This window comes from Haliotis rubra, unplaced genomic scaffold, assembly GCF_003918875.1.
Source record: "Haliotis rubra isolate DU_JTF1 unplaced genomic scaffold, ASM391887v1 Scf226, whole genome shotgun sequence".
In the NCBI taxonomy this organism is placed as follows: domain Eukaryota; kingdom Metazoa; phylum Mollusca; class Gastropoda; order Lepetellida; family Haliotidae; genus Haliotis; species Haliotis rubra.
Window position 1 is genome coordinate 285,934 of NW_025766292.1, and position 22,648 is coordinate 308,581.

At 39.0% G+C, this 22,648-nt stretch overlaps 2 protein-coding genes across 2 annotated transcripts in view; both read left to right on the top strand.

Moving 5' to 3' along the window:
* The first annotated feature begins 5,607 nt into the window (after nucleotides 1–5,607).
* On the top strand, nucleotides 5,608–15,615 carry LOC124277703 (cyclin-F-like). The gene is made up of 14 exons (XM_046713432.1): nucleotides 5,608–5,738; nucleotides 7,624–7,796; nucleotides 8,110–8,216; nucleotides 8,384–8,451; nucleotides 8,668–8,858; nucleotides 9,053–9,211; nucleotides 10,313–10,542; nucleotides 10,670–10,834; nucleotides 11,713–12,020; nucleotides 12,436–12,523; nucleotides 12,730–12,829; nucleotides 12,956–13,092; nucleotides 13,445–13,584; nucleotides 13,748–15,615. Exons 1-14 carry the CDS (start codon nucleotides 5,732–5,734, stop codon nucleotides 14,197–14,199), a joined length of 2,325 nt encoding a protein of 774 aa, XP_046569388.1. The 5' UTR covers nucleotides 5,608–5,731; the 3' UTR covers nucleotides 14,200–15,615.
* A 2,909-nt stretch (nucleotides 15,616–18,524) lies between these two features.
* Nucleotides 18,525–22,648, top strand: part of LOC124277695 (cytochrome P450 4V2-like) — a 44,096-nt gene continuing 39,972 nt past the window's right edge. The window contains exon 1 of the mRNA XM_046713423.1: nucleotides 18,525–18,694. Within this exon, the coding sequence (XP_046569379.1) occupies nucleotides 18,535–18,694 (160 nt within the window). The 5' untranslated portion in view covers nucleotides 18,525–18,534. The remainder of the gene's footprint in view (nucleotides 18,695–22,648) is intronic.

Below are 22,648 nucleotides of genomic sequence, written 5' to 3' on the forward strand. Positions count from 1 at the left end.
TAGTTTATTAACGTATCCCGTGGTATACAATTGACTAGCAAAAATCACATAAAATTCACAATATAAAAATGTAGACCACTCGGCCCTGCGGCCTATGAGACACGATAACTACTTAAAATCCTCATAAGAATGTGAAACTTAATAAAACAAGACTAAAACATTAAAATATTAATATACACACTGATAATTATTGTGTCATTTCGTGTATCCTTCCACACCAAACCAACGCCGGGAAATAACTGAAATATCAACAACGTATACTAAATCAAACTCACCCGCGCTGAATGCATTAAAACATGTCGACTAAAACAATGTTAATACTTATATTGTTGTGATGTTCCAAACCCGTTAAATCAAGCATGTGTGTGCACTAATTATAATCAAGAGAGATGGTGTTTTATTTTATGAAAGCAAAGTTACACATACATGTAGATGTCGGATCACCCCCTGACTATCGATCTGTTTCGTTTGTCTTTCTTTTACTAAATGTATATACTTAGAAAAGTGACAGATAATTAGTGTAAACTGACATGTTGTACACGGGCGGATTTGGGGGATAGCCAGTTCCTATGACTTTTACGGACGGACGGCGCCGACCTGCACGTGGTTGTGGGTATCTGTCAGGCCGTTAACTGTATAGATATTCAAGTATACCCTTCACAAAGGTTCCAACTCCCTCTCACCACATAATTAGCTCCTTGTCATCAATCAGTGAACAGACCGATTTCGATACGAGCTTATTTATCGCCTAATTATGGTATTTAATTTCAACTTACCACTAAACTTTTATCTTTAAGCTAAATCTTACACATGATATCTCAGTGCATCTCATTAGTGATGCAGTCTCGCCGCCTCGTTAAACATATTGTCATCCAGTCAGGCACGTGGATTAAAGTTGTAAGAGACTACATCAACGTCTACAACCAGTTATAATTATCGTGAAAAGAATAGAAATGTGGCATTTGTTTGATATTCCTGTTGCACAGAAAACCCATCTGATATGGATACATAAATCTGTACTTGATTCTTGCATTCATCATATGTCTATACAGTACCTAAACAGAACCGCAATCATACAAATTAAGCATACGTGACAGTTATATGTTTTATACAATGTGTGGCTGTCTATTTGTTTATTCAGTACCGCTCTAAGACAAAATACCAAGACCATTTATGAAACCTGCGTCGGCATTAGCATGCATTACAGGCTGATCTTCATTAAAATGCATTGAACCGCTCGTGTCGTATCTACTTGAGAATCCAGACAAGGTATATGACGCGGGGGATGCTGGAACAATACTGGCTGCAGGGCCGTGGAACATGTCGCATTGTTCCAGTTGTAAATAAGAACAAGTTTTGATAACTCTTCCAAAATTTGTAGAAATAAATGCCAATTATGAACTCTCTCTTAGACAATGGAATTGCTTTGTTTGCCATGGAATCACAAACTATTTATTCATACCAAAGGAAATACTTTGTCGTACATCAATGGCATTCTTTCCTGTGGAAAAGAAAGGCATAAAACCTATGCACGACAAAAATGATTTTCTTATTTTCCTTATTGTGGGAGAGAGAGCTCCATTTTTAGGTTACACGGGTAATTGGTGGATATATATTGAACACGAATGTAATACACGTTGCAAAAGTTTACATGGGGGCAAACATTTCAATCCGTGAAGGGGGTGTGGGGGTGTGTGTCAAGAGTTCACGAAAAGTAATGACATATAATATAATGACATGTATATACTTTGAATGCAGACAGGCAGTATCATTTCTTTGACAGTCATTTTAGTAGTTGTGAAGATGTAGGAAAACCAAGTTCTAAGGATAGTCAACATGTTTGTTGCAGTGAGTACAACGTATGGTGTATAGGTACTAACACCGTTATCAAGCAAGTTAGCACTGTCCTAGACCCCCATACAACTTGGTAGAACCTCAGTATTTAATAGCAACATCCTGAACTTACGGATAGACGCATGGCATACATGTGCAAAACGGAAGAGTACCCTTCATTTCCAGTAGTTTTCAAGACTATACTGCATCTCCCTGTACCACATCCTCTCATCTTCCTCTTTTAAGTCAACGGGGGATGCAGTTTGGATGTATTCCTAGAGGATTACAGTGCCACTCATATATGCTATCTATCTTTTATGTAGAGAGTTGATATTTGTTCAGATCTGAAAAGTAACTTCAATAAAAAGCCCATCCCATTCAGGTTTTTTTAGCTTTCAATAATCCTTTTATTAATTGTGTTATAAGAATTTATTTTCTCTATGTTTGGGACTGTGGATTCATTGCTAAGACATACAACAAGAGACCAACATGATGAAGGATCAACTTCTAAGTTATATGTGCAAGGACCAAATGCATCTCGAAGAGCATGTACAAATCCACAGAACGGAACAATATTATTCCTTACATCATAGTTTTGTATCATATCAATATGATGACGTAAAATAAATACCTTTTCATTCAGAGCTTTCTTTTTAAAATGATGTTCCAAAAGTGTATGAATCTTTATATCAATGATTTCAAACAATTGTTTTCTACTGCATACATTTGGTTGCCATGCTTAAATGCGGCACAGTTACAAAATATCGAAATTCCGTATTCATTTTGCAATCCGATCCAATCAAACTCCCGAATAATACCATATATTTATTTATGCCTAATATGCCTAGATATTTGTCGCTGCCAACTGGTTTTGATATGATATGTGTTGATAAGACGTTTGTTATTATATTTACACACTGATGACATAATGACATCATGCAGGATTTATGGTGAATTCTTGAAGGACTCCGCACTTTCGCTTCCAGGCAGTGTTAAAAATCATAGGACTGGATAGAGGGAGTGATAGGTGGTGTTACAGATGGAGGGCATGGGTACAGGAATGTTGCAAGTAATATTGGTGATTCTCATAAATACATACGCTAATATTTTCTCATATGTATTTGCAAATGCAGGAAATTGTTTCATCGTGCTTCCAAAGTTGTGGGCGGACAATGTCACAATGCCATACCACTTCAAAAGATAGGTGTGTGTTGGGTGGGGGGTGGGGTGGGTTTGCCCCCTCTGACCCCCGGTTTTTGTAAATGGAATGTTTCAGTATCATATTCAAGCGTACAAAAACATGAAAGGCTAAGCAAACAATGTTGCACACTACGGTGATGGCTGTATGTATCACACGTTTGTTGGACCTCACACCTCAACAAGTCTTGTATCCAGGTGAACTCGCGCCTTCTATTTTAGCCAGTCCTCTGTTTGTCACACACGGCATCTGGCTGGTGACCAACCTACAATGTTGATTTCAGCTTCTTGCGAATGTTGTTATAAACTCGAGTCGGAAAACATATTCCTTTCAGCCTTGTGAAAATATGCGTTCTAATCTTCCCGCAGTAACAGATGTACTTTATGTGGCAGTGGTATATGCATAGTGTATACGATATGTATAATCGGTATGTATGTATAGTAAAGTCGTTATTTAGGACCTACCTAGTGTTAGAGTATTTATCAATTTAGGGAAAGATTTATAGATAATAAAGACAGAATTTGTTTTAAGTTGTTCCACACTGCCCATTATATATACGGGGAATACCTAAATTGTTGATAGCAGACTCTGCACCTATATTATAAGTCACGTCTGTTGTGCTCTCAATGTATATTCTTCGTCAATTTACAGACCAGTGTATGAAACTTGTTTGAGTTGCATTTTAGAAGTTGAGACGTACAATATAGAACAATTTTTTATGGATAACAACTTCTTTATTTCGTGAGTGCGACGTTTCGATACTGATTCTTGTACCGTTGTACAGATTCTTGTACGTACAGTGTATGAAAGAATCGTTAATCGTTTAAGGACTTGCTAATTTGAGTATTATTGACAAATTTATTTAACAAATGAGAGAACTGATGATGACCAACACGGTGCCGCCCGCTGATTGTTGAGAGTCATTACGTAAACCTCCACCTGGTGGAAGTCTTAGCACGGACATGTAGCGTTCAGTTGCGTCACCCTTTGATCTCTGCTGGACCCTAACGGTCAGTATTTGGCTTAACCTGTCGTAGCAAGATAATTAGATGATGGGGGGTTTACTTGGCGCGCGCGGTAACGGTTGAAGAAAGAGTTTTCAAAAGAGCAAGAGAGGTCAATGACGAAGCCCATGGTTCATTAGAGGCCATGCACGGGACATGCAGTCAAAACAACTAACGGGAATGGCTCGCAGTAATTTCATTGTTTTACTCAAACTGTCATTCCAAATTAAAGACAATTAACATTTTCACGTCTCGTTGCATATTTTAAATCGTTCATGTTTGTTTTCAGAGTGACTCAAAGTACCTGATTCCTGGACAATCAAAGGAATCATTAAATACTGAATAATTGTAGTGCATATGCAGTACCTCATTAGAGAGATTGTAATATACACGAGATGTGCTCACATGTTCCCAACGTTTTGTTGTGGCCTACCAAGGATCATACGAAACACAAATGAGTTAAATGAAGAGAAAATAAGGTTATATAATCTGCACAACATGGTTTTTGTTTTGCACACAGATTCTAATGAAATGAAACATATACAACCTCAATTTCTAAAGATGAGGATCCCTATAGCAGTAGAGGTGGTCCGTGTTGTTACACTCACACCTATCTAAGTGTAAACATTCCTCTAAACCCTTGTGGTTTTTTAGCGAATGTGACGTTATGAATTGATGCAACATGTATCTGAGCATTATTACCCCCTGGGTTCTCTCAACGAGTAATGATTTATGATCACTTTTATAAACCTTGCTGTTGTCTACATGTGCACACATCGTTCAATGTGGTGATCCAGTGGCAGTCCATCACCCCGAGGCAGAGGTGGTGTCAAATCGAAAACACACAACAAAAAGAAATAAGGAAAAGGGTAGCGGCAGTGATTGGTGTGTCGGGCGTATGCCTGTGGCAAGGCACTCTACAGGGATCTGCACTGCTCATTGGTATTAAATTATCACAGATAGCAAGATACACAATGCACACCTGCCAGTTAGGTGTTAATTCTTAGACATAAAATAAAGTTCCTTAGAAAATCCTTTACACATCTTGCCACCTACATCTATTGTTTCATCGTTCAGTATTTATTGATAGCATATTCATTGTGCATAGACAATAAATGAATATTGCATACTTAACAAATAAATTATATTTATAAATGTAATATGTTATTTCATCATTATTATTTTGAGTAGTGTATAGTTGGCACGCCCACTGGACTATATAAATACAAATGATGAAAGTAATGTGTGAGTAAAAATACTGCACACGAAATATGTAGGTACGTACATCACATGCACAAGGTCTATTATATTTGCTTTCACCCTCTGCACATTCTGACATTTTCCATTGATAGGGTGGGTACAAAAAGCCATAGACAATTATAACCAAACGCCATCATTAATGTCTCTGAGTTATGCATTTGAAATAAAAAGAGATGTCAGTCCGTTAAAATGTCACATTTTCAAAAACATAAACATACTCTCATCCGCGTGCCCCTCACACGGATCACGCTATGCATTGTGGGAATGGTTGGGAAGAGCCCTCAATCGTTTTGAAACGTCACAAAACTCAACCAATCAGCGACGCGGACCGTTGATTTCGTAGCGATTAAGTGGCGACGGACTAAACTCGACGATCACAGTCAACTATCTTGTCTGTTTGCATGAATCTGGATTCATCTTTGGCAAATTTTACGATATGAAAGGTAAGTTAATTATATATTCAACATATGGACAATGCAACTTAAGTCTAATTAATCTATACAGTTAGTAACACGTATTGTTTTGATCGAGGGGGCGGGATCTCCCAACCGCTAAGCCGGAGCCTGTTTTGATTGAGGCGGACTCACCAAATATTTTGAACCGTGTATTATGTAGTATATATGTACATGTTGGCAAAGTAGACATGTGATTAATCTCATCAATGTTTGTTATGTCCAATATTATCAGTTTTCATTTTGAAGGCGACATTCGCCTTGTTTTCATTTTTTGGCGCAATGGTCAGTGAACGAGACCCGATTTAACTGTTCGAGTGTCCGCCAATTTCTTGCGAAAGCTATCTGAATGTTTAGGGCCGTTTAATTTTACAGTGCTCTCTTGAAAACGTATGTGAATATGTTGTGCCAGTCACACACCATTCTAGAAAAGTACAATCTGTTTTTGTCACGAAGGTGATGTGATAACCGAAGGACAAACGTGGCAAAATATTCAGTAGGCCTATAATGTATGGTGTGTGAGAGCGCCGAGGGCTGTAGATATTATGAAGTATTATGTCACTGCGAGTCTGGCTTACAGTCAGTCATAACCTCACTGAATAGTTGGGTTCTTTTGAAGTCATTAGACTACACTTACACATTAATTGTTTTCTGAATAAAAAGGTGCGTAAATGACAATAAGTTGCCAGTCTTAACTTGGCAAGGATTAGCAGATGTCTTCACCAGGCGATGTGTAGTCCAGTTGGTATACGTAGTGTACATTAGGTACATTAGAAACATCGCCGGGCAGTAGTTAGTGCACTTTGAAGAAGGAAACGATTTGGACGGCAATGCTTGTTCTATCCACATGTCCAACATATATGAGTTACCAAATTGAAATACAAACTCAAAGAAATAATGTCTATTGACAGGGAGTTATTTTGACATGGTATTGAACCAATGGCAGCATATTGTTAATTAACTACTTAATCTTCTTAATTAAAACCCCATTAATTAACTTAAGAAAAGAGAGACCAGAAGCTTTAAGTACCATTGAAAGCGTACTGTTGGAATGTTTTGACAAGCATATAATACTTCAGCCTCGTTACTCCAGTTAACAACTTCTGAAACCTAGCCCTCTGATTGGCTTATATGAAAATAAACGTGTCTTGATTGGTTGCTAGGCTTTGTTGCCCCCACGCTGTGCTATTTTTAGCTACGCACATGGCAAGTGAGATCGGGTCGTGTCTCGACTTGAAATAGGACCCTGAATCACTGTCAGCGTCAGTTCCACCTACTTTGTCTTACCAAACGGTCACATGTCTATTGTAGATATGTTTTGGCAAAACTGTAAGTAGATATTCAACATCCACTGCTAATTATGCAATGGTTTATACATAGTGAAATGTAACAAAAAATACGTCCTTTCCTTGTTGATGGACTGGATAGGCTTACAAGATTGCAGTATGTCAACTAGCGATGGCGACCACCATCATGCTTCTTATAAGACTTATGCGTGGAGTTGTCTCTTCTGTTTTCAAATGCATTTTGATGTCTTTGGTATGTCAATATTACAAGTACTCTGATTCAGGCCACAGGGGCTTGTGTTGCTGAAAATAATACATCCCAGGTCAAACGCTTGTTCACTGATAGCCATCTACATATAAATGCAGCAATATGAGCCCCTGTTATTCAGGCAAGTGCTTGCCTTTTAAGTAGTACTTGATACATTACTGATGCATATCTTGAAAGTACTTATTTGCATTCAGGTTCGGATGATAATTTTACTATGAGCCTTTGGTAACTTAGATATCACTGGAATATTGCCTACTGAGGTACTGTAACAGTTGATATAACTAACCTATGTATAAACATATGTATGCTTGATCTGTTTCAGTAATACAGAGTATAAGTCGGCTGCAGCGATCACCTGAGAATGTTTTCATCCCTGTGCACACACAACTGCGTCCCCGTACACGCAGCAGTGTCACTATATGGCATCTTCCTGAAGAAATACTCCTACATTTTCTTAAAGGTCTACAGATTAAAGATTTGCTGAACATGAGGGTGGTAAGTCTGCTGTTTTAACAATCGTGACATGTATGATAGTTGATGTGGTTTTCATATTGTGATACATTCAAATGTATTATGTATTTGCTAGCTACTTATAATGGAGGAACATTGTCAGTGCAACTTGTATTATGTCTGATACAGTGGGTGTAGGTTAGTGTGTATTTCTTAAATTGGATGCTGTAATAATTCTGCTTGTTTATAAGAAACATTTTTCATTGTTTCATTTAGCTTCTAGCATCTTTTTTACAAGAATTTACAGCTGTATTCCCTTTTTGTAGCATGTTTGTATAATAAATATGTTGCTTGGCAGGTTCATCCCTACTTCCTGCAACTGATCGACACACACACCTCTATCTGGACCGCAGTTACATTCCACAACTGCTGGCCATCCCCTGCCAACCTTCAACATTTCCAGAGGTGAGTGTCATCGTCACATACATATACTTTACTTCAGGAAGTTCCAAGTGACACAGTTAATCTTAATTACTTCCACAATATTGTCAATATACCAAATATGTCTGGTTAGCATATGAGTGTGTGATGCCTGTTGGTTATTGATGACAATGCTTCTTTCCATTGTACAGAGCTCAAGAAAATGGTAACCTGGAAGCCTTAATCAAGCTTGCTGTGGCATACCTCTACAGCGAGGGATGTAAGTATAAAGCCAACCTGTACTGTTTGGGATAATGTCTAACACTGGAGGTTTTCCAGTCCATGCAGAAGTAAATTGATGTAGTCAGGACATTATTTGAGTGACCTTCAAATAACTTGTTGGGTAATGATGAAGACAATAGCACATTTTGTACACCTGTGATTTATTCATTTAGAACTTTATATTACATATTCACTTTTCCTTGTTTTACTTTAGTGCCAAGTCCTGCAACCTCTGAACTGTGTCCATCCAATGGTAACCGTGCTGCGGAGCTGTTCTGTAAGACTGAAGCTCTCACCCCTAACACAGTCCCTTTCACATGGCTCTTTATCCGCCCTCCATGGTCTGTGAGTGGCGCCTGCTGCAAGGAGGGTGTCTTTCAGTTCATGAAGAAATACCTAGAGAAGGTAATTATGCTTAGCCATTCCTTTGATGTGCAGGAAGCATATGTAGGCAGGCAAAGTAATCAAACATTGTTGTTACGAGTATCTCTCAACACCTTATCCAGGCATATTAAGAATGCAGCAGTGGTTGTATTGAACTTGAAGGACTAGCTGCCTGTGGAGGTACACTAGCTGTATGTGATATTGTGGTGTTGCAGGAAGTCAACCGAGATATCAGTGTTTGTGTTGGGAAGATGTTGCAACTCCTGGATGGGGAAGGTACTGAGGCAGCTGCCGTCCACTACTTACAGTTGGCTGCCAAGCATGGGTCAGCTGATGCAGCACTTGCATTGTGGGAGTTGCAGTATTCACAGAGGGTAAGGTGGTTTTGTTAACATAACAAATATTTAAAGTGTTATGTGTGAACAGTATACTGTAACCATATATATTTTCACAGGGTGCAATTTTCGCGGAAAGTTCACATAAAGCCCGTTAGCGCAGTTGTTTTTTCACGCATTTCAAACACCTGAGTGATGGTATCCATCACAACGTTTACACCACCGATAGACATGCAATGATGAAAGCTAGCTGCCTTAATTGAATCGTGTTTACTAAAACAATCAGAGAGAGGTGGGATTATACTGTACTTGTGTCAACATTGTGATTTGTGACTGACGTCATATCGCTTCGCGTAAACGAACATACAAGAGAAGACCAAAGACGTCAAATTTGCTATTGTAAATTGCTGGAAAAGATTATTTACCTGTTCAGTTCTAATTTGTTTTTGCTAGGCATTGTCTTATATGCAGGTATTAAGATTACCGTGTGTAATTGTCTCGTATACCGCGCCGGAAATAGCAGTGCACACGTTCCCCTACCCGTGATTTAGTTTAAACGTACCCGATAATATTCCGAGATGAATTCTGATGCAGTGATCTTAAAAAGTTAGTATCTGAAAGTATTGTTATATAAAGAGAAATATATTCTAGTTTTGTGTCATTGTTATTGCAGGTTGTGCTCTATAAATGTAAAATATTTATAATCGTAACTAAGTTTATGCGACAGCTTTTTGGTGTATAGCCGGATAGTTTGTATGCATGGAACAATTTAACCTGTCACCGATGAGGTTTCGCGCGATCTCGCTATTTCCGCTGCGAACATCTGTGGACTTCTTGACATTGTTTGATCACGTAATTTACATGGACTGGGAATAATTGCTTTGATGTTGTTATCTGAGAGAATAAACAAATTGCATGTTGTTCCTACTTGAGTATTTGTCGTGACTTCACCATAAATATTTCGCTTGGTATGATTATTGGTGTAAATCTTTTTGCGCTAAAAGCACAAAAATTAAACCCACTCGAAAATAACTACGATTACGGTATTTCTTAAATGTCTATGTTAACAGGTTGATTCCGAGGAAGCGTTTCTTATAATAACAGTCATCTCAAAATGTCCTGTTTGTTTCTTTTGTGCAGGTATTAGACAAAGCAGCTGAACTAGAAAGTATGCGCCAGTTGCGTGATGTGGCCAGTATGGGATGTCTGAACGCCCGACTGTATTTGTGCAAGTTTTATGCATCTGGGAAATATGGTGGCATATCTCGCTCTCAAGTGGCAGCGTTCCTGAGAGAAGTCTTTCAAACTACCTCTCCCACAGGCACTCACAAGACGTTCCAGAACCACAGAGACCTCACCCCATCCATGAGGTAAGGATGAAGGACAAGATCAGTATAATATAAATAGGGCCTTCTTTGGTGAAGCTAACTATTGTGCTTTAACACTACACAGGTCCATGTTGGTAGCACATGTGTAATGTTTGGGTGTTTTCTTCAGATACATCCTTGTTGACTGGCTGGTAGAAGTAGCAGGGATGAAGGACTTCTCCACCCTCACCCTCCATGCTGCCGTCAACCTGGTGGATCGATTCCTGCAGGTGCATGCTGTTCCCCGCTCTCAACTGCAGCTCCTGGGAGTAGCAGCTATGGTTATTTGCTCAAGGTCAGTTACTACAGTCCTCATGACAATCCCAGTAGCCTAACCCACAGTCCTCATGACAATCCCAGTAGCCTAACCCACAGTCCTCATGACAATCCCAGTAGCCTAACCCACAGTCCTCATGACAATCCCAGTAGCCTAACCCAAAGACCCCTATGGTGATTCCAGCATAGAAATGTTTACCAATAACAAATGCTATAATAACTAAAATCAGTGTATGAAATAAGCCAAAACTCCAGCCAGCCATCAGGGCTGGTAACTTGAAAATGTTACCAGCCCCAAATGGATTTAACCAGACCAGACACCAAGCAAGATATGGTGAATTTACTCAGATGTATGCAACATCTAAAAAAATTTACCAGACCATTAGGCTGGCTAGCTGTAAATCTAGACCGTCTGTCAGAACTCTAGCCCGTCTTGCACGGTCGGCCGGGCCTTATTTCATACACTGCTAAAATGGATTGATAATCAAGCTCTGGGTGTAGCTACATCTGTTGTAACTGTTATATTGTACTTAACATAAGCTTACAACAGTTGTAGGGTTAAGATTGTTTATGAAACAGGTCCCAGAGTAACAACTACTGGTTTATATAGCCTAGACATGGTTATTTACTGGTCACTCTGATATAACGGGAATATTACGGACATCACCAGCATTTAATGACCTTCCTTCACTGAGAACATGTGTGGATGTACACTGATATTTTGCCTCGGTTAATCCATCATTTTCTTACAAATCATGTCACACAAACTATAACAGTTTTAGCTGGAGGGTCATACATGAGCAGACCCTCATCAAATCTTTTTCAACTAAAATGTTGCTATGATGTGTTTGTGCTATTGTCATGCAAGTATCTTGATATGTGTGGTTGTATGTACAGATTCCTTGGCAAGGATATTATCACAATCCGTGAGGCGGCCTGGCTCACTGACAGCACCTACAGCTATGAGGATGTAGTGAGGATGATGGGAGAGATCACAGCCACAGTGCGGGGCAACATTCGGGTGGCTACCAGCCTGGACTACGTGAACATACTGACTGTGCTGGCACCAGGCATGGACCGACGCTGTACCAAACTTGCCGAGTACATCTGTGAACTGAGCTTGCTGCAGGCTGAGATGGGACAGTACAGCCCAGCTGAGATTGCTGCTAGCTGTGTCCTCCTAGCTCGTATTCTAGTCAAAATGGGTGAGTTGCTGTCTTTATCATAACATTATCAATACAAGACCTACATAGACTTATAATGCTAAAAACATGTGTCTACTTTTTGAGATCTGAACATGCCAACTTTGAAATGATCTTGGGCAAAAGATTATTTATACAGCTATAATTTATTATTATTATACATAAAGACATCTTGTAGTTGTAGCCTATTTTCGAAACTATATTTTTCATCTTCATATTGCTTTGTCTGGCAGATTGTTTTGTCACAGATACATTTAATGACGATAATAATCTGAGGCAGACGTCATATCTTGTATACTTATCGTGTTTCATCTTCTAACATAAGTTCATAAGATTGGTGTTAACTATTGACAAAATTGATCACCTGGGTCCTTGTATGATGTACAACATCTGATGTCGTATTATTTTGTTGCTCCAGAAACCCCCTGGCCCTCTATGATGGAAGAGTTCACAGGGTTTTCAGTGGAAGACATTAGCAGGTGTGCCTTCCATGTCCATGAGAAATGGTAAGTGTTATCTCCATGCTAAGGATGATCTAACACATGCTATTCATGCTGAAATAACCCTCAAGCACGTAGTCCATTGGTGGAGCAGATATTGTGCATGAAAGCCTCTAACTAACTAACTAACTAGTCAACGACTAGTCAAGTAAAATATTCAAAAGTACCACATACTGGTTCTGTTATATAAGAATGACTATTTTTGTCTTCAGCTTCATGGAGGGGTCAGTTGTAGACCATCGTGACATCACTCTACAAGCAGTCAAACAGAGATACTCGGATGAGAAATACCACTGTGTCAGCAATATTGATGTAAGTATAGAATATGTAACAAATATGAATAATATCCTTGCTCTTTGAGATCCTACTTGTAATATCTAGAAAACTGAATCAAAAGTATCAGAGGTTTGTTTTCAAGGAGATTGCTATTGATTACAGATAATGAGTTACGAACAGCTCTGCTCAATCATGGGTGTAACAGAACACGTCCTGCATGGAACTGACGTGAAGCTCCGATTCAAGAATGCAGATGAACTCATTGTCTCACCATCACGGGGGAAGAGTCGCAGTCACAGGTACACACAGGTTTCATTGTTAATGCACTGCTAACTGGAGCAGGCTAATGTTGGGAATGACTTGAGCAGGCTAATGTTGGGAATGACTTTGAGCAGGCTAATGATGGGAATGACTTTGAGCAGGCTAATGATGGGAATGACTTGAGCAGGCTAATGTTGGGAATGACTTTGAGCAGGCTAATGATGGGAATGACTTGAGCAGGCTAATGATGGAAATGACTTGAGCAGGCTAATGTTGGGAATGACTTGAGCAGGCTAATGATGGGAATGACAATAACAGACAGTTGATCTGAAGTTGATAAGTTTCGTTTTGAAGACATGTTGGTATATTGTCCTTTTTTTGTTGACTCAGAACTATCAAACGCAGTATGGAACGTGAGAAAGCCTCAACTCCAACTGTTGAAAAGTGGGAATTCCCAGAGAGCGCAGTGATGTCAGGTTATGATGGTGACCATGAAGATGATGATGAGGAATCATTTATGGAACTTAATGGTGAGAACATTTCAGTATTGCATGATGCAGTAAATGTTTCCATACACATAGTATGTTATCTGCAACCGCTATGAAACGAACAGCTGTCTATACACCACTGCCTCGTCAGTACTCCATGTTATAAGGTGATCTTGAGGTATAAATAGCTTATTGTCCCTTTCAGACTCCATAAACAGTGTGATGACCTGTGACAGCTCTGACCTGACCATCGACTCCGACAGTGACACATACACTGCATGTCTTTCAAGCTTCTGCAATGGAGAATCCAGTTTGGGAGGAATAAAAGTGAAGCTGCTGGGTGCCTCCTCCTCATCTTCCCCTTGCCTCCCTTTCCCCACCAGCTGCCGGTGTGCTCAGTCTTCCTCCACCTCGGGCGTCTCCTCCCCCAGCAGCCAGTCTAGTCCCTCCCCACAAACAAAACGCACAAAGTGCAATTTCCGCAGTTTCTCTTGCTACTCCATGTCTCACAGTGACTATGACACTAAAAGCCCATTCGAGGATTCCTTCACCACAAGAAAGAGTCCTCGCACAGCAACGCAGATGACCTCGCCAAATGCTTTAAAAAGAAAGAGTCGTAAAAGAACAAGTAACACTGGAGGAAACAGTATATCCTAGATGGCCTGCACAGTTGCGAGCTTGTTGGGTCAAGCTGCAGACTGGGCAGACAACTTATGATATGTCCAGTATGTGTTGTGGAAATAGTACAAGTATCACTGACAAAGTGTTTACATTGTCAAGTAAGCTTGCTCACAAATCAATCATGTCCAACTGTTCCGAGTCAGTATCTTATATGTGATAATACCCCATGTGGCTGATGTCAGCTCATTGCTGACTGAACATGCCCCATGTTCGTAACTCAGGTGCTAACTCAGTGAAACTGAAACCTCAGTCAGGCTGTCTCTTTCATTGATCATATGATCTCCTGGCCTGTGATACACTTTGGGTGAATGAATGACGTTTTCATCTTCCAGAGGTATGCCTCAAGTTGACGGCTGAACAGAATGAAATGACCCCCTCAACTTGTGCTATTCCTCTGATGTGAGTGACTGGTTATTACAAGTGCTATGTGTGTAAATTATAAAGAGCATTATTGTTTATTTGTACATGAAGTTGTATTATTTATGAAACGTCCATCAGTATTGTTCAATGCTGTTTTGTGTATTTCTGTACATAGTTGTTAAGTTGGAAGAGAGAAGTCCAGTACAACTTGGTCATCTAGAGTAGCACGGAGGCTACACAAGCTCTCTGTTGTCTAGTTGCACATGTTGATTAGCTTGTAAAATCATTGAGAAAATTATCAAATGTTTCATGAATCCTGCATACCATGGTTTCTTAACAAATTAGATTTTTCACATACATGTCATAATCAAAATATCTTTTGGAAGAAGTATTGTGACCAGTGTTTTATATTTACCACAGTGCAGTTGCTGCCTCCTTGGACAGAAACATCTGGTACTGACACTCTTGCTCAGGGCATTATTCTAGCTCCTCGCCATATTTTAAATGGCCTATTTTTTAAAATCAATTTACAGTATTCATTATGTGCTTCCATTTTGTAAGAAAATCTTTACATAAAAAGTATGTATGAGTTATGTGGCATAAGATTACTTGATGAAAATGTTAAAGGATGTGTTGGAAAATATTGCCATAATGATGAAAACAAGTGAATTCAGCATAATCTCTGAAAACCTCATTAAATCTGCAGAGATTGTAGAACTTTATCATAAGGAATTGGTATGTGAGGAACAAGCAATTTATTTATTGAAACATTGTGAGAGGAAGACAGTTTGCATGGAGATAATTGTGACAGTGTCAGGGTGGCTCACTCTACTCAACCCGCTGACATGGTTGGAGGCATTGTCACCATGTTACCAAGTTGGAGCTGTGTTACCAAGAAAAGCCTAGTATGTTGGATGTTGGGTGCATGAGGTTTGAATGCAACTGAGAGCTGATATGCAGATCTGTGAATGTCAACACTGATATTGAGACATATTTATTATTTTTTTGTAATAAACACAAATACCAAATTTACACCCTTGACTATGTTTCATTTGGAACTGACATGCAGGATATGTACTAAACTTAGTACAATGAAAACTTTGTGACAAGAACAATACTATCAGGTGCTTATGACCTTGACATTGAAACTCACCTTCAGTATCAGTTGCAAGTTAGTAGTTTAATTCTGGAATATTCCAGATATATGATGGTGTCCTCTCATCAGGGCTTGGCCAAGGCCGTCCAGTGATGTTTTACGTGTATTTGGGATACAATGACATGCATCTACCAGGTCAGCAAGTCTAATCACCCAATCCCATTTGTCGCCTCATACAACAAACACGGTTTGCTGGATATCATTTCTTGCACGGATTTTCTCAGGTCCAGTTGCAAGCATCCCAAAGGGCTGGCTATTCAGCATGTAAACCTACAATGATATCCCATGGTGGTATTGAATGTAGAAATGCATATAGCACATGACCGTGTCATCACTTGTCAGTAGTCCTACACATTCAGATACAGGACACTAGTTATAATCAACTCAAACGGATCACTTATCTTAGTTCCTTGTAACTAGTTTGGTACATTTTGATGATAATATAGAGCAAGTAGCCAGACCAGTTCATTATATCTCTGTTATAAGCATGTTTGTTATAAACAGTTTACTGTAACAACTACATTCATAAAACTATCAAAAAATGTGCAGAAATTGGCATGTCAGTGAAAGGCAAACCCACTTCTGTGTGAGATTAACCTTCTATCTAGGACTCTCACGACCATTTCTGGTGTGACCCCTGCCCTAAGGACGATGTACCAAGTTCCACTGAGATACAGCCAATCCATTGTCAGTTAAAAAGAAGAAGCTATGACCCTTGACAGAAGTAGAAGTAATTTTGCGAGGCTGTAACGGAGATAAACATCCAAGTGGGACATCCAAGCACTGCTTGAAGACAAGCAACAACTCTCCGGCGCACAGAAAAAAGTCGCTCATACTGTTAATGTACCAGCAGTACACATCTGTGTAAAACATAGAACTGATATTTGTTTCTCCTTTGTGTTTAAACATAACTCGACAATTTCTGTTTACTGACTAAAGCAGGACAGTATGCGTTACCAGCATCATTCATTGCACGTTACCGTCATCCAGACTTTGAGTTACCGACATCCTCGCGTGATTTTAAAAATGCTTATTCTTCAACACATAGACATTAATAAGCAAATTCAGTGCATTGAATGTATTTCCACCATCAAAGTTTATCAGGGTGCTAAATAATGTTGATTGTATACACGTGTAAGGCTGCTCATTCGAGGGGAATAACCACCAAGCGATCTTACCTGCCGGCATGTTGGAAACTGGTAATGTGCGTTACCAGCATCACCTTAGGTACAGTGACTATGGAACCTTTCTAACCTTGTGGTGATAGCTGCCTGGCAATACCTTGAAGGAGCTACATATACATGAGTCTCCTCAATCATAATAAATATCATGGGTTTTAAACGTCAGTGTGGTCATATTGTGGGCTTAAAACATAGTGTGGTTATGTAGTCAGGTTAAAACAAATGGTGGATTTAAAACATCAGTGTGGTCATATAGTGGGTTTAAAACAGCGTGGTCATGTGGAGGGTTTAAAACGTCAGTGTGTTCATATGGTGGGTTTAAAACATCAGTGTGGTCATGTGGTGGGTTTAAAATCGTCAGTGTGGTGGTGGGTTTAATATGGTGGGTTTAAAATATCAGTGTGGTCATATGGTGGGTTTAAAACGTCAGTGTGGTCATATGGTGGGTTTAAAACATCAGTGTGGTCATGTGGTGGGTTTACAATATCAGTGTGGTCATGTGGTGGGTTTAAAACATCAGTGTGGTCATATGGTGGGTTTAAAATATCAGTGTGGTCATGTGGTGGGTTTAAAACATCAGTGTGGTCATGTGGTGGGTTTAAAATATCAGTGGTCATATAGTGGGTTCAAAACATCAGTGTGGTCATGTGGTGGGTTTACAATATCAGTGTGGTCATGTGGTGGGTTTAAAACATCAGTGTGGTCATGTGGTGGGTTTAAAATATCAGTGTGGTCATATAGTGGGTTTAAATCGTCAGTGTGTTCATATGGTGCGTTTAAAATATCAGTGTGGTCATGTGGTGGACATTAAACGTCAGTGTGGTCATATAGTGGGTTTAAAACATCAGTGTGGTCATGTGGTGGATTTAAAACGTCAGTGTGGTCATGTGGTGGGTTTGAATCCTGTTATCAATTATCCCATTTTGGGTTTGAATAATCTGTATGTTTACATGGTGGGTTTGAATCATCAATGTTTGAATAATTAGAATGTTATTATGCTGTTCATATGTCATGATTTGGAATCTTAATAATGTTTGACTGACTGTATGCTGATCTATGGTGAGATTCTAATGTTTGACTGACTGTATGTTGAATCATGGTGACATTCTAATGTTTGACTGACTGTATGCTGATCTATGCTGACATTCTAATGTTTGACTGACTATGGTGAACTATGGTGACATTCTAATGTTTGAATATGGTGACATTCTAATGTTTGACTGACTGCATGGTGAATTATGGTGACATTCTAATGTTTGACTGTATGGTGAATTATGGTCACATTCTAATGTTTGACTATGGTGAACTATGGTGACATTCTAATGTTTGGCTGACTGTATGTTGAACTATGGTCACATTCCAATGTTTGACTGACTGTATAAGAAACTGACATACGGTTAATTTGCGGTATGCCCCACAACAATTAATGCTTTCCTATGGCAATACCTTGCTCTTTATTCATTCAAAAAGACGTTAACCTCTGACCTACATGACTGTACCGCTAGGTTGATGCTGAAATTCATAGATTATTTGCACATGCGAGACAGTACAGTTATTTCGTATCTTGACCGATATTAACTTGGCTGATCACGTGACATCTGTCAAAGTCTTAACATGGCGGCAGTTGCAGTGATTGTTGCGGTTGTGGCGATTATATTCGTAACAATATGGTTTTTACAATCATCACGCAACCGGAAACTTGTAAACAAAGTGCCCGGTCCCGCTGCTTTACCTTTGATCGGAAATGCTCACCAACTGTCACCATCTGGCGCAGGTAAGAGGCGAATTTCAGGGAGTCGGTGTATGCGGTTTGTGACCTAGTAGTGCCGAGTGTATCGAAGGTAGTCAGATCCAGACGACGCGGTTGGTCTAAACATGGGATTCCAAAATTACGAGCAGTAAAGGTACGACTTGCGTGAAATGTTTAGTATGCTCCTCTTTTGCGGTGTGATGCACTTTGCTGAGATGTCGAAGTAAAACTCAGTAAAGAAATTGTTATTTTACATAAGGCTTCTTACAAGACACATCAAAATCAAAATCCATCTAGTGCACAGGTGACTTTCTTGAACCCAAACAATGATACACAACAAAGTACACAAAGAATGGGTTTTGAGAAGGACCAGATTTTTTAGGTCCACCTATTTTGGTCCACTGTAGATGTAAAGGCTTTTTTTCATAAAAAGAAGAAAAAGGTTTGTAGGTTTAATTAAATATTTATGACTGATGGCAAACAATTAGTGTGTTCTTTACTTGTTAAAAGAGTAACGTGTGGTTATGACATGATAATGTCACAGGAATAGGCCTATATGTGTGGAAAATGTTTTTATTACTCACCCATTGAAGATATCACTGTTTAATAAATATACAATGTTATTACACATTGAGTAATAACGTGTGATGCCAGACATATGATGTCATAATGGTTCACAGTTATGACGTCACAATATGCTAGTGCCTCTGTCCCAATGGTATTAGACCTTGCTTGACTGTGGAAAGCTAAGAGTCATCACACTGTAGGCAGTTTCTGTCAATGTATGTTGGAAAGTAATAAACAGAATGCTAAACTCGCTTCTGTGAAATACCATTTTTAAAACTTGTGAAAGATTTTGTATTACTTTCACGTGTTTGATACCAAATCATTAACTTATTTAATAAAAATATTATTACATTCGTTTAGTAACGTCTATATCTTGATTGACCTGATCATACACTGTTCATACACTGATTTTAACGTTTCAAACATCATATGTTTTCGGATGTCACTAGTAGGGGTGTAAAGCCTTGAATGATGGCTTGTGTTTAGGATAAAGTTACCTTTAAGTTAGTGAGATGTTTTAATGTTGTTCATGCAATTACAACAAATGTTTCTTAAGTGTCCCAAAATCTGTAAAACAAATATATATGCCGGAACAACCATGATATATGTGGTATGATACACACATGTAATAACTATCCATTAAATGCCATAATTATTTTAGTCAAAAAGATTATATACAATTGTAGTAAGAAAGGTTTCAATCGAAATATTTCTTACATCAAGAGACAAATCATACAATATTATAAAATATAATGCCACAAAATATGTATACATTAATCTTGACGCTACTTTCTAAAACTATGGTCCAGTTTACACATGCTATTCAGAACCGTTGAGTAGGTAAATTATATAATAATAATTATATAATTATATATTATTTTGCTTTTTTTTATACATGTATGTGATATGTGATATGTTACTGCATCATGCCAAATATAATTACAGTAGATGCCTGTTTAGTATAAATTGTTTGATCGGCATTCTTGAAATTGGTGAGTCTAAAATGAAGCATACAATTTTATGAATAGCAACTTCTTGTTTATTGCATGGATAGAGTGACCTTTTAGCTTGATAACGGTGTAAGAGTCTACACCAAAGTCGCTCTATGCAATAAACAAGAAGTTGTCATCCATAAGGTCATCCCATTCTGGTGTCCCCCGCCGTGATATTGCTGGAATATTCCTAAAAACGGCATAAAACCACACTCACTCACTCCCATAAGGTCGTATGCTTAATTTTTGACACTCCGGTATTGTTGTTATCAGTTGGGTCAGAAAGTAGGACATGCCTGGCCTCTAGCTTGATAACACACTCACACACACACACACACACTTTGCCCAGCATGTAGGTGTTGTGGTGCAATTGTCCTATAATAAATCTTGTCAATAGATTTTGTGGATTCCAGCATATCTAGGCCAAGTTTATGGGGAATCTTTTTGTCTAGCTTTAGGGAGGGTCTGCATAAAATGGATCATTTTGGAAAAAAATTGATGACAGTGTCCAAATTAGTTGTATTTTTCCAGTGATAATTATGTGTCAGGATGTCATAAAAAAAAAATAACATCAAGACTGCTGACTTAGAATTCCTTGATGTGGTGAGGGTGATAGCTGTTTGATTAGCATGTAAATAATTTCATCACAAACATTCACTGCCTGACATGGGATCTAAGCAGCAGGAAATAATATCATCACAAACATTCACTGCCTGACATGGGATCTAAGTAGCAGGTAAATAATATCATCACAAACATTCACTGCCTGACATGGGATCTAAGTAGCAGGTAAATAATATCATCACAAACATTCACTGCCTGACATGGGATCTAAGTAGCAGGAAATAGAAATAGAATTCCAAATGCAGCATATTCAAATGAGATAGGTCAGAGACAAACACTCCTTTGAATGTTTATGAGCAGTAAAGGTAAGATATTTTACACATTCCCAAGGCAAGGGAGGCAAGCTATTTTATGGATGACAACTTCATAATAGAAAACAAAGTTGTCATCCATAAAATATCCAGCTTCTCCAGCCAAGACATTCTCTTCCCACAGAGGTTACTCCTGTCATATCTTCCTACATAACCTCTGTTCTAATACGACCCTTTCTTGGTGTCAGCGTTCAAGGCTCGTGATTGGAGACAAGCCGATTTAGTTGTGCAATCAGCGACGTTGTTTCAAAAGTGATCATTCGCAAGGCCTCGGTAATTTCCGTATGCTTCGGGAAAACTAGAACCTCTTCCCCAGCGCGATGCGCAAACGTTTCTTCTAGACAGAACTCAGTCATGTAATGGCGTATCAATGGCGTCTCCATCGCCCTCGTTGACAACGGACAAGCTAGCCATTAAACGTCTTGTGTGTAACATCAACACAATTCCCCGGCAGATGGGGGATATTTGTGGCCCCGCATTTGCTTGTGTTAGTCAAATTGAATCTAAGTCGATGTAACACGTGTTCTGATTGGATAGAAAGAAGGGAGATAATTCGTGTTGCGATCTTTTGCCGCTAGGGGATTTTACGAGGACCGGGAAATATGGCCGTATTAGAACAGAGGTTATGTAGGAAGATATGACAGGAGTAACCTCTGTGGGAAGAGAATGCAGCCAAGAGGGTTTAACATACTACATATGCCCAGTCTCCAGCACTGCCGAACTAGACTGTTACACTAGTGGCTGTTATGAGTAATGTCATTTGTATGTCCCTGTTATAGGCCAGTCATATTTCTTCATTTCATTTAAGTAAAATGGCGGGGCATGGTCAAGATGATCTGATCAAGATCTACACTGTAATAAAATGGGTCTTACCTCACAAAGTGCATCAACTTACTTGAGTACCATGTATAAAAACATGAAAACATATGGAAAATATCTGGTACCACCTGATATCTGCAGTGCAGTTGATGAGCTGGATGCAGATGTCCTTTCGTGATTTTATTGGACTATGTATAGACCCATTTGCAGCCTAGTTTGGCATGACTGGAAACTGGACTTTAGATATCCGTTAACTCCCTTGCTCAGGGAAGATGGATATAAAATGGATAGCTTCTTGTTTATTCAATTACAGAGTTCTAACACATCATGCCTTTACTGTTACTCACCAACTTGTTAAATGTCTGTATGTATATGAGCAGGGTTGTGTTTTCACCACCGATGTTATTACTGTACCTTACATGTTCATTATGTGAGTGAGCAATGGTTTGCTTGCACTTGTCATGTGTAGGCATATGTTTGGGACAAAGACACAGTCATAGAACGTTTGCGAGTGTCAACAATTGCATGATGAACTTGTATACATACAGTGACCACTGTAAACTGCATTGTATTTTGTTAGAGCTGTTGGGTATGTCATGTGGTTCTGCCTATGCCAAGTGAACATGATGTGACAATATGCTCCAAAATATCCAGATACATGTTTA